This window comes from Meleagris gallopavo, chromosome 1, assembly GCF_905368555.1.
Source record: "Meleagris gallopavo chromosome 1, MGAL_WU_HG_1.1, whole genome shotgun sequence".
NCBI lineage: Eukaryota > Metazoa > Chordata > Aves > Galliformes > Phasianidae > Meleagris > Meleagris gallopavo.
In genome coordinates this window covers 175014614-175028188 of record NC_139404.1, presented here as the reverse complement: position 1 = coordinate 175028188, position 13575 = coordinate 175014614, and the positions used below count along the sequence as shown (strand labels likewise).

Here is a 13575-nt window from a genome sequence, read left to right as displayed (position 1 = left end):
AAGGTAATGGGAAAAGGCTGCAAGTACACCCCAAAAGCCAAAACAGCTCCTGCTGTTCCAGCACTACTTTGTCCAGCACAGGCACTATTAACACACTCATAGTCACACCTCTCCTCACAAACATACAGCTTAACGCATAGCAACTATTTAAACTCTGCCTTGGGGGAATTCAGACAAGGAAGGCTTGCAACCAGTGCACCATGATACACTTCATATTTTCATTACCTACCTAGCACTCCTACCATCACTAAAATCATGTATGTGTGTATGTATGTTCACCTGTGTGTATATAATTGTTTACCACATTATTCTTAGGTTATTACAACGAAGTCCTAACTGCCCATGGTATGAGCCAGGTTCAATCCTTGGCTTCATGCTTGTCTCAGTATTTTGCAGTTCATGTTGTTTTAGCCAGTACTGCCAGCTACTGAAACTCTGCACAGAGAGATGCATGTGTCACACCAGGAATAAAATATCTAAGTCAGCAGATTAGAACTCATGTGATTTTGCTTCACTTTACTAATTGATCAATTACTAATTGTACCAACTATGTTGCTTAAATCTAAATTGAACCAAGAGGACTTTAAATTACATTTTAATGGTTCTTACTGTGAAATTTTGGCTACTGGTTTCATAGAGTGAAGCACAGAATATATGAAGATAGCTGCTAATATGCCGCACTGCCACAGAAACACCCAACAGCTGTGAACAACCTGGTTGAATTCCTGTCTAGGTGGGAAGCTTGTTAGAATCCTCCAATTAAAAACATCTAGAGCCTTATTCAAGTTCATCTCAGACCTCAGCCTGGAAACACATCCATGCAATGGTCTTCCCTTCTTCCCATGCAAGCAGGGAAAGCTGTAGGGTGTCTGTCCACTGGGGAGTTCATCTTCCCACAAACTGACTCAGTGCTAGTGGCGAACTCTTATATGTGCTTTGAATAGACTACAATAGCACCATTTCATGAGATATAAAACTTCTAAATCATCTGACTGAGAATCTGCAATTGGATCACTACTATTTTCTTCCAGAAAATAAAAGTATAAATTCTGTGATTTGGAATATTCAGTTGAACAGGGAACAGTTAAAAATAATGTATCTCCATTTGCTTACAGTAAAATTTTAAAACAACTCACAAAATATAAATATTTCTGATGTAGCCCCATGAAAAGTTTCCAACAGGCATAAATCATTGCCCTTTATTCCCTTCCCTTTAAGTATTCTTTCTGAAAAATTCATCCAACTCATCAACTTTTTATCTGAATAAGAGTCTCTGTTTATCAGAACTGCTTCGTAAACTCTTGGAAGTGAGTTCTGCTTATGTCCTTCTAAGGCTATGGAAATATAGTATGCAGAGAGTGGTATCAAGGACTGTCAAATTATACTGCTCCTTGTGTTTATGAGTCAGAATCTGAAGGGCAGTCATATTTAGATGACAAAATAGAACAGAAGAAGAAATGAGGAATGCTAACAGATACAGTAAGTTGGTGTTCTTTTCAAACCTTGTAGGAGAACATGTTACTGTGCTTAGGAAAGGAGAAACAAAAATATAGAATTACATATGAAATGCTCCAACAAGATTTCTGGCCTCTCTGAGAACAGATGACTCTCAGCGCTACCAGTAGGAACATCACTGCAAATTGGAAGAATAGTGACAAGCACCAATTAGTCACTCAGTGCTTTGACATGTTTGGTTGCTCCTCATTCATTTGAGATTTGCTTACTGATTGTACTAATCCACTGAAAGTGAAAGATTTTGGAAGAGACTTACAAAGGTTACATGGAAATCCTGGTATCCAGCTCTCTCTAGGAAGCAGGGCATTGAACTGATGAACTGTATCTTTAGAAATTATGCCAGCCAATTTGCACAAAAAAGGAGGGCAAGGAAAAACCAACATGGTTTTAAGTTTCTTTATTAGCTTTACCAGCTCAAATAGCACAACTTTCTCCATTAAAAAAAATAATAATTTAAAAATAGTCTGATTGGAACAGAAAGAATTTGACCACTTGCCAAAAATTTTGAGATTACAGCCAAACTGTAATCTGAAGCTGCAACACCTATGAGCCCCTCAGACATGTTGCTGCCATCTACGTGCACATCTTGTGCAGAGAATGTGATGCATGTTGGACACACAGCAAGTCTTGAGTTTTAGGGAAGCACAGCCCACCCTGTACATGAGACAAAATTCCTATCCACGGGCAGAATCATGTGGCTCTCCTACATCTTCCTGGGATTCCTGTGGTCTTATGGCTCTTCTCTTTCCTATTATATCTAGATGTCTCCACCACTGCTTTGGGTTCTAATACCAGTCCACAAGTCTGCGTCCAAAAATGCCACCTTTTGTTACATGTGTTGTACAGATACATTCCTTCTTTTGTGAGATGACAGCATGATGCTTAGTAATTGCATGGCAGTCAATGAATTAGGATTAAATTGTGCCTGCAGCTGAAAGGCAGTACCTTCATCTCTTCGTGTCTTCTCAACATAGTCACAGCAAATATGTGTGGAATAGCAATGTGGTTTCTCTAATCCCACAGATAAATAAATAAATAAATAAATAAATAAATAAATAAATAAATAAATAAATGAGATCAAAGTAATCTTTCCTACAGTTTTTTTAACCATGTTTTTTAACTGCAGATCCAGATTCTACATCCATGAATGACATCAACGGCAGCACTGCCACTCGCTGGTATAGAAGAGGTCTTGTCTCAAGTATAGTCCATACAGTGATGCAGTGCTCTGCAGCATGTCACTGTGGCACTCTGCTGTGTTGTGGGACACACTTATCGCAGAAGGGGAAGAAGCTAATCATGAAGGCATGCATCCAAACACTACTCAGCACTTTCCCATCCCAGAGGGAATACAGCAGTGAAGATACTGACTGTCCCTTGCTCATGCAGGAAAGTTAGCCAAGATCATCAACTCTTTGAAAGGGTTGATAACAGCAGGACAAGGGGAAATGGTTTTAAGTCAAGGGAGGGGAGATTTAGGTTGGATGTCAGGGGGAAATTCTTTACAGAGAGAGTGGTGAGGTGCTGGAACAGGCTGCCCAGAGAGGCTGTGGATGCCCCATCCCTGGAGGGGTTCGTGGCCAGATTGGATGGGGCCTTGGGCAGCCTGGTCTAGCATTAAATGGGGAGGTTGCTGGCCCTGCATGTGGCAGGGGAGCTGGAGATTCATGATCCTTGAGGTCCCTTCCAAACCTGGCCATTCTATGATTCTGTGATCATTGTATTATGAATATAGTTGTGGTGACACAACGTGCTACGTGCTGATAGGACTGCAGGTTTCTGTGTGATAAATTACAGGACTGAAGGCCGACACTAAGCCAAGGTGGCTGGAGGGACCAATGGTGGGATCAGTCAGGATAGAGGACTGGGCCCAGCCAAGGTAGATGTAAGCAATGGGGAAGGACCCCACCAGCAGGGAATGGGAGAACAAAGTGGTGGGAGGGAGGGCTGCCGGGAGGACATAGGGTCCTGCAGGGCTGGAGAGGTGAAAGTCAACAAACATGAGACTGCCATGCTTTCCTGAGGGTTTGTTTTGTCCTCTGCACTGTGGAAAAGCTGAAGGAAATACACAGATTAAAAAAAGCTACATGGGAAAACAGGTAGAAAGAAGAAAACTGCACTGGAATGGTAAGTTTCATACCACTTTTTATGTGGATAGAGGGAGCAAACCCAAAGCATCCCCAAACACTTCAACCTCACTTGAGTCACCTGGCAGGGCTGTAAATGTTACATTTTTGCAGACCACGTAGAAACAATTTCTCCAATGTATGAAGCCTAAACAAGCCTTCCTTTTGCATAGGTAAGTATTTGTTCCTACGCCTCTGATTTCCTCTCCTAAAACAAATATTTTTATGTGTGGAACCACTGATACAAAACACATCTGAGACCTCCCAGGAATGACTGCCTTTCCCAGGACTTCTCCTGCACCGTCTGGAGCCAGAGTCCCTGCCACACGTTTTCTTTTGCGGAGTCTTTCCATTTTATGACTCTTGGAACAACTGGTCATGTTTATTGATCTTTCCACACAGCTGCTCTTTTCCTACAGGAGCCCTGAGCCAGATTTTCTGTGGCCTGATGCATGAGGCCCCACGTGTCTCTGCAAGAGTGGGTTTCCTGATGCCAGCAACAGGAGCCCAGAAGGCAGCAGCTTTTTCACACTGAGAGTTTGTGGGTGTAAACGAAGCAGAAAATGCTACACAGTGGCTTCACTTCCCCTGTAAAAAAATGTGCTTGTGTGATGGATTCCAAAATCCCGTGGGTAAGCTGGAGCCCAAAGCAGACAAGCTGCAGTGCACGAGGATGTGGCAGAGGAATGCAGGAGAGCTGAGCTGGGAGGCACAGCCAGCGAATGGGCTGTGCAGCCTCTGCATGGAGGCTGCCACCAGCCCAGAGGCATCCTCAACATCTCTGCTTGTGTCCCTGGCAGCACCCATCTCCCCTCAGTGGCTTCCATTATTCCTCACCCATTGTAACTGATTCAGCAGATCAGATAAAAACAGGAATGACTTCATAGAATCATAGAATTAAAGAATCATTTGAATTGGAAGGGACCACTAAAGATCCAATGTCCTGCAATGAACAGGGACACCTACAGCTCCATCAGGTGCTCAGAGCCCCATCAGCCTGACCTTGATGGGGCATCCACCACATCTCTGGGCAACCTGTGCCAGCTGTAAAAGACTTCTTATTTATATCCAGTTTAAATCTCCCCTCTTTTAGCTTGAGACCATTTCCCCTTGTCCTATCACAACAGACCCTACTAATGAGTCCCGTTCTTTCCTACAGCCCCTTGTTAGATACCAAAAGGCCACTCTCAGGTCTCTCCACACAACAACAAGCACATATGACCCTGAAATAACCCCAGTCTCTGGGGACAGCATCACCTGAAGGTGGGTTATGTTTCACAATTTGCAAAGGCTGCAAAGGACGGCGGAGCTGAGCACCCTGCTCTGGGGTCACGGCAGCAGCAGTCCCCACATGCAGAAGCACTCACAAATGGACAGAGGTAGCAGAGAGGGTTTGTAACTTGAGGAAAGAAGGGGAAAAAAGTAGCAGAAAAGGAAACTTTCAGGAAAATATCCATCTTACCTTCCTGCAGACCAGTCCAGAGTGCAGCACAGACAAATCTTTCTCCCGAAAACAGCTGAGGATCCCAGACAGAGCACACAGCACAAACTGCCTCCAAACTCCCAGCCCCTCTGTGCTGCCCAGGAGCCGCAGCCCCCAGGCTGGGCGGAAGGAACAGTTGGGTGAGTGTCAGCACCACACGCCCCATAAATTCTCCCACAGCCTTCTGAAGACGTGCGTCCCTGAGCAAAACACCCAAATCCCGCAGGCTGTTGACATAGTAACCACCCTGAAGTTTTTTGCCCCCCTCAGAAGACAGTTGCGTAAAACAATTCACAATAGGAAAGACTTATCCAGCCTGCAGCGTGCTGGATTTTGTGGTTTTATTTATGTAAGGAGTAAAATAAAGAGTATGAATGTTTATACATCAGAAACTTCACACCCTAACCAAGGGCTTGTTTCATAGCTGCAGTTAATATTAAGGACTTCCACAACTCTTTGAAGGAAGTGTATTATTACCCAAACAAAAGACAAAAGCTCATTTCTAATGCACAAGTGAAGTAAAAATACAGAAACTTGTAAGGAAGCTTGAAAATGTTTTGGATTTTCCTCTGTTTATTCACATACACTTATCATAGAATCGCAGAATCATTAAGGCCGGAAAAGATCACTAAGATCATCCAGTCTAACCATCCCCCCTATGCCCACTGACCACGTCCCTCAGTGCCACATCTCCACAGTTCTTGAACCCCTCCAGGGACAGTGACTGCAGCACCTCCCTGGGCACTGCCTCACCACTCTTTCTGAGAAATTCAGATTCCTCCAAAGATGCTTGAACCATCTTAAAAATCCCCAATAAAGTCCACAAAACCACAACAGCTACTGGGGGACATAACAGCCAGGCTGCCCTGCACGGCTTTTTCCAACCGTGGCAACAAACAGATGGGGACGTGCGGAGGTTAAAGTCACACTGAGTGGACCTTGTCACCTGGAGTTGAGTTGAGCTTTACCTGCAGCACTGCAGTGCTCACTCAGCACTGCCCTCTGAAAACTGCTGTATTTGTTGACGTGAATAAGAGCTGAATTCTGTGTTATTTACTAAAGAAAATTTGTCTTTGAACAAGATTAAATCTGTGCTTAAGCTTGGAAACAGCAGAACATAGAGTGAAGGATATTTCAGACTATGCACCCTACCACCCCTTTTCCTCCAACCCTGCCATTCGTTACAAGTGGCCACAACCTTCCCCCACAACACCCAAGTGATTTTCATTTAACTCACACCATACATGTCCCTGCCCCTCTAAATCTTCATCCACTTGTTTTTCCTTGCCCCTAGCAGTGGGAGAGGAGCTGAAAATCATCAGTCATTTCCCAAGCTGCCATTTGAATGGGAAAATCCTTCAGAAGAGAAGAAAGAGAAGAGATGCAGCGGGTGCCCCTCATCCTTTCCCTGTGTCCCTTCTGCTCTTTTCGTTTGCTTTGTGCCATGTCTGTGCTGGGGCCTCCAAGGTAGCTCCTGCAGCAGACCCACTCCAAAATCAACCCACCAAAACGCCGTAATTTTCCATTTCACCAGCCCCACTCAGTTGCTCTTGCTGTAATTGTGCAATTTCTGCCTGCAGACCATGGGCAGTGGTTGATGGGCAGAGCAGTGGCCCTCAGCTACAGTTGATTACACCAAATGTTGAATACCCTTCTGAGCCTTTCTGTGCCTGTGCTGTCTCAGGACAATAGTATTTCCTTATTCTTTATCCATACTGAAATGCTGTTGTATCTCCATGCAGGTAAGGAGTGCCATACAGCAGAGCTTTTGCAGAAGGTAACCGACTGCGGAGCCTGCAATTCTCTGCACATGGTGTGTAAAATCAGCCTTCACAAACTCACAACTCAGCTTTGAAAAACATATTACCATCTAGCAAAAGTATGCCAGAAGTAAACCAGCTTTCCTTCTGCACAATGTGCATATCAAACAGACAAATGCTCTGCTGTCAGCAGCAATACAAGCACTGAAGTCTCTCCGCTTTTGTAAATTGAATGCAATTTTCATAAAATAAGCTATTAACTGAAAGAACAACAACAGTAGTATAAATCCTATAAGTTATTTTTAGCAGGACTCTAGCTATACCTTCCCTGGTAAATATACACAATACCATTTGTACTAAGACTGTTTATTCATCAATTATATCCTAATTAGACTGATTTGTGATACATAGATGACTTGGAATTGCAGCAGTTAGTCAACATTATCCCCGGGATTTCATAAGATAACAGAAATTTGCAAAATCTCACTTACTGGGATTGCTACTGAAGGCGAACCACTGCACTGCAGAGATGGCACAGAAGTCCTGTGTCCTTTCATGATGGGGTTTGGGAAAGCAAAGGAGAAAATGAAAGCAAGAAGTGGGTTGTGGCCCATGAGCTGCCTGCATAAAGCATTAGCAGCTTCTTAGTGCTGTGTTTGCAAATGCTCTGGTTCCTCTAGAAACACTTAATCCTTCCTGAATTCTGGTTGGCATTTAGGGTGAAGTGAAGGCTGTAAAAGACTGTTCTTGATTACCTGCTCATCTGTATGGTCCATTTTGCATAACAATGGATTTTCAGCAAGATTCAGGCTTAAATATTCAGTCTAGGTATTAGGCACTTATTTATGAGAATGGCTCTGAAAGTGAGGCCTCCTATGTCATGATGCTGGCCCACAACATCAGAGGCAGGTGGTGGTGATGTGGCAGTAGAGGTTGAATCTTCCCACCAAAATTCCGTTACATGTTCTCATGTGACCGATGGCAGCAGAGGGGCAGTCTGACAGAATGGTGTCTGACATGGAAGTGCATATGGAGCAAAGGTGTGTCACTGAATGCCTCTGCAAAACAAACTGTGCTCATCAACGCTTGCTGAACATTTGAGGAGACCGAACACTGGATGTGAGCACAGTGAGGCAGTGGGTGGTGTGTCTCAGCAGTGGCAACAGCAATATGAAATACAAGCTACATTCCAGACAGCCATAATCGTGTTCATCCTGGTTAAAATGTGTAGTTCATGAGGGGGGACCATGTTGAAAAATAGTGTTTTGTATCTGAGAATCTGCTCTATCAAACAGAGTTCTTGTGCTTTTTCTATCTGTTGTAGTTTGCATCAAAATAAATAAGAGGCATTACTTTAGAGTGACCTGCACACTGTTTGTGTGCAGTGGCCTGTTTGATGGGATGTCCCACAGTGGGGTGGGGATGTTTGCTTGCTGTCCTGAACAAAAAGGAGGAGACAAAGCAGAGACAACACAGGAAACTTAAGATCCCCTGAAGCCAAGTCATGAGCACTCTATAAGTACACTTAACCATTCTACAGAGTGCAGTGCTGAGCTACAACTGGCAGTGGGGTCTTGAAAATCATTTCATAAGTGGCAAAAAAGAGCGGTCAATTTTCAGAGTTCTCCTTTCCATTTTAACACTGATTTAAAAGTGAATTGCTTTTTACCAAATAATATCCAAAAGACTCTACTTAGTGCAGCAGGATGCAATACTAGTAGTCTTGTCCATGACCACAGATACTTAAAAGATGAAATCCAGAATAAACTCACACAACAAAGAAACCAAGATTTGTGTCCCATTCCTACAAAAGCTGAATCATAGAATCATAGAATCATATCATGAAGATAAAATCTATTTCAGTACAATGAGATAAACCTTATAGAAACAAGAACAGCAAGCCACGCTCATTTTGTAGCTGCTTCGCTGGTTCAAGCAAACCAGACTTTGTATCATAGAATGGTTTGAATTAGAAGAATCCTTACAGACCACCCCACCTCCAGGTATGGGGCATCCACAGCCTCTCTGGGCAGCCTGTGCCAGGGCCTCATCACCCTCTCAGTGAAAAAATTCCCCCTGACATCTAATCTAACCCTTCCCTTTTTTAGTTTAAAGCCATCCCTCCTTGTCCTAGTGCTAGATCATGTAAAAAGTTGATTTCCTCCTGTATACAAGCTCCCTTTAAGAATTGAAGGGCAACAATAAGGTCTCCCCAGAGCCTTCTCTTATCCATGCTGAACCCCAGCTCCCTCATCCTGTTTTCATAGGAGAGGTGCTCCAGCCCTCTGATAATCTTCGTGTCCTCCTGTAGACCCTCTCCAACAGCTCTGTGTCTTTCATGAGCTGGAGGCCACAGCCTGGATGCAGCTCTCTAGATGAGACCTCACAAGGGCAGTGTAGAGAAGGACAACCTCCTCCCTCTCCCTGCTGGCCACTCCTCTTTTGATGCAACCAGGGATACTGTTGGCCTTCTGGGCTGCAAGTGTGCATTGCTGGATCATGTTGAGGTTCTCATCCACCAGGAATACCAAAGCCTTTTCTACTGAGCTGTTCTCAATGAGTTCTTCTCCCAGTCCGTACTCGTATCTGGGATTGCCCCAACTCCATTGCAACACCTTGCACTTGGCCTTGTTGAATCTCATTAGGTCCACATGGACCCACTATTCAAGCCTGTCCAGGTCCCTTTGGATGGCATCCCTTCTTTCTATTGTATGAACTGCACCACTTGGCTTACTGTCATCAGTTGCTGAGGGTGCACTCGATCCCACTGCCTAGGACATTGATAACATACCAAAGAGCACCAGTCCCAAGATGGACCCCCAAGGGACACCACTCATTACTACATTATTCATGATTATCTTACTCAGTGAACAGAAAACTCTTCATTTTCTTCCTTCTGGATTGTTTTTTCTATTTTAACTGTCCTCCACCAAGCCAAGACAAACACTAGCACTGCCTCAAAGGAGGCTGCAGGAAAACAGCTGTTGGGAAAGGGAGGGGAAAAGCTCTTCTTCACACAGACAGGAACAACTCCCATGAAAGTGTTAATCTGTTTAGAATTACTCTGCAGCTCCTTAGCACTTCAGGGCCCTAGGAGTTTTGAGTCAGTGAGTCAGTTCAGGTCACAGAATCACAGAATTGATGTGATTCTGTGAACTGAACTGAACAGGGCTGGAAGGGACCTCTACAGATCATTGAGTCCAACCCCTCTGCAAATGATATGATGTTTGTACCTGGACAGCCAAAAGACTCTGGTAGGAAAAAAAAAAAAAAACAAAAACAAAAAAAAAAAAAAACAGGAAAAAGACAGCAGCAGATGAAATTTTCTTTCTATCAGGATTGTGTACTTTCATTTCAATTGATGCTTTCTGTTTTACCAAGTCATGCTCTGAGTCTTGCCTACTCTGTTGGTAAGCCCATAGCAGCTCCCACCCAACCTTGGTATGCTGACATCACCCTCCAGCTCCAGGCAGCCCTCATCTAATGAGGAAATGCACCTGAGCAGAGGAGGAAAGAAACTCAGGGAGCATCAAATATCAGTCTTGAGTGCCAGCATACCATAGCAGGCTGGTGCAGTCACCACTGGCTTTCTGTCAGAAACATTTTGGAAACGACATTTCTTTTTGTCTTGTATCCTGCAGCACATACTTTAAGGCTGATGTTCTGCCTCCTGCCTCACTGACTGTTGCACTGAACAGGTTGCACACACTGAATGCTTGCGGGAGTAATTTCAGTTGAATTTCTAACTCTCCTGTTCTTAGGGAAGCATTTTGCCTTCTGAAAATGAGAATCCTTTCAAAGGTCATGCAGCACTGGTGTGCAAGGCTTTTGCTCAGCTGGCCTAACAAGTTGAAAGACCAGTTTGAGTTCTGCCATGCTTGGCAGTTTTCTATTTCCTGCTCTGGCTGTGGATCTTCCCTCTGGAGGAAAAGCACTCAGAGAGGCAGAACATGCAAGATGGATACTTTCTCAAGCACAGCCTCCTGGTGGCACAGTGTTACTCGATCAGTCACAGCAGAAGCATCATTATTTAAACGTGATATTTATGCATGTAATCCAAGCCGTGACACAAAGTCCACCAGCAGCCTCTGTTGTGCTTTAATTCAGCAGCTGCTCAGCACCACGCAGCCATTTGCTCACTCCCCCCAGACGGGATGAAGGAGAGAAGTGGAAATAGAATAGAACTCAGTAATCAGAGCTGTATCGGAGCTGGCAACAAGAAGAGCAGCAAGGATATGGGCAGAAGGATAGCAGGAGGAAGAAAGGAGGAGGAACGCAGCCCAATAGCAGGCCAGGATGCAAGGAAGAGCAGGCACGTGGGGTCTACAAGGTACAAGGAAGGAGGTAAACCATGCTGGGTCTGTGCAGGGTGCTGTAGCCTAAGAAACTCTCAGTGAGCAGCTATCTTCCCATCCTGGTTATAGATTCACAACAAGGTGGAAGCAAGGAGTTGATCACTGCTTGTTCTTGTGTTTCGGACAGTTTTGGCATGAGCCCATGATTCCCCAGCACTACGTAGTCACACTGCACTAATTTTAAAATCTGCCTCAGAAAGGAAGTGCAGAGTGTGGCTTTGGGAAACACATCTAAATGAGGATGCCCACTAGGATGCCCAGGACAGCACTTGCCATAGCAAAGCTTCAATACAGCCTCACATGACATGAGCCTTGTGAGCCCCTTAGAGCCCAGCTGGCTTGGGATGGCCACTGGGTCACACACAGGGCTTTCCACACCACCTGTCTTATTTGGGATTTCCCCTCAGCTCATCTCCTGGCAATAGTAGTCCAGTTCCAAAGCAATGATTGGAAGAAATGACCCCGAGCACACCAGCGCTGGCCATTTCACAGCTGCCTGTAGGAGCTGGGCACAAGTCTTGTACAGCTGGCTCAGAAAGCCTTGTGCTATCAGTGCTGCCATCCTGGTGAGATGATTTCATATTTTTCTGCCCTGAGGCTTTTTGAGCAATATGTATATAAAAGAAGATACTGAGCATTTCTTTAAACTAATCAGTCCTATAGGTAATCAGCACCTGATTGGATTTCCAGCAATACAAAGGGTCTAATAGTTAATTTGTTCTTAGAAGTTTTTTTCTTTTAATGCTCACCAGTATTTTTCCACTTTGTTCCATGTAACTAAATTAAGTGCTCTGATAACAGCACTAAGAGCAGTGGAAAAGCCAACATATTAAATAAACTTGGCCACTTCTCATATTTTACATGCCATCTCTTGCTCACAGCCTCTGGGTTTAAGCACTTGGCAGTGGGAGCCAGGGCAGAAAGTGGCACTGGAATTTGCTCTTCATCTCAATCTGAATTTGATGACTTTTACTCTTATCTGTTCACCAAGGCAAGAAAGCCAGAGCTTTTTGTGTCATTACTTCGTATGCTGATCTGCAACCCAGATGTTTGGAGGCCTACTAGAACAAGAGAAGAAAAGAAGTATGGTTTAGACTATCCTGCAAGGTCTTTGAGCCTCAGGGCTACAGTGAAGCTTCAAAACATTGACTAAAAAGAGGGCTTGAAACATCGATAGCACTGCCTCAACTCAAAAAAACTGGAGATAATTTGTGCAAGACACCTCTGCTGTCCCACTTGTCCTCTGGAAACTCACTGCCCAGCTCCTGGTCAGCAAGCCAGGAAACCCTTCTGCTTGGGATCTGTGGAGTGCATCCCATCAGGGCTTGGTCTGATGCACCTGCCCATGGCCAATGGCCTCTCTGTTTTGTTCTGCTCATGAAAAAATACACCTTGGGTGTCTAAGAGTTCACTCTGGATTTTAGCCTGGATCATCCTCCAGGCCACAGAGGTCCTACTGATGCTGTCACTCAGTTTTGCCAAGGAACAGTCAATCACAATGGGCTGTTGTGTAGCAGCATGTGGATTGCTTATGGCAGTGCTCTGCCCAGAGACATGGGTTCTGGTTTTCAGTAAGCAAAAGGCAATGTAAGTAGGGGGAAGATGACTCAGGTCAAACATTACATGATCTAGGATTTCTCCGAGACTTTAAAAAGGCCTATTTAAAAGGACTATGTTATTACCTACAGGTTCTAACTTAAAACTACAAGAATAAAGCTAGTTTGTTCATTAAAAAAAATACATATAGAAATAATCCTGCTTCTTAGAAAAGTGAGAAATGGCACTTTGAAAATAATAAATTACTTTGGGCATAAATAGCTGTCAAAAAAAGACAAGGAAATTAGCAACTGGGGACTCCTCACTGAGAGGCACTTGAGGCCCCCTTTTGCCATCTGGATAATCTCTCAAGAGATATTCACTGCATTGCTGGGGGCACACATTCAGGACATCAAGAAGAAGCTATTGGGTATGGTAAAACCAGAGGACTACTATCCACTCCTACTCTTTCAAGTTGGGGCACAGGAGGCTGCAACAAGGAAATTACAAAATATTTAAAGAGACTTTTGTCACATGGGAAGATGTTGAAAGGATCAAGTAGTGTCCTCCTCAATCCTCCTGGCTAGTGACTGGGATCCAGACAGAAGGAGGAGAACATATCAGTTGAATGAACGGCTGCATGGGTGATGTTGTGTTCAGCATTCTGGGTACTATGATAATTGAATCATAGAATAGTCCCATCCAGCCTGACCTCGAGTCACTCCAAAGACGGGGCATCCATCACCTCTCTGAGGAACCTGTGCCAGTGCCTCACGACCTTTACTGTAAAAAATTTCTTC

The 13575-nt window shown here is 44.2% G+C and overlaps 1 protein-coding gene across 1 annotated transcript in view; it reads right to left on the bottom strand.

Annotated features, from left to right (window-relative positions):
- Positions 1-5265, bottom strand: part of SPATA13 (spermatogenesis associated 13) — a gene marked incomplete at its 5' end in the record, with an annotated part of 73137 nt that extends 67872 nt beyond the window's left edge. The window contains 1 exon segment of the mRNA XM_085230878.1: positions 5104-5265. Coding sequence (XP_085087004.1) covers positions 5104-5265 — 162 coding nt within the window.
- Positions 5266-13575: the final 8310 nt, after the last annotated feature.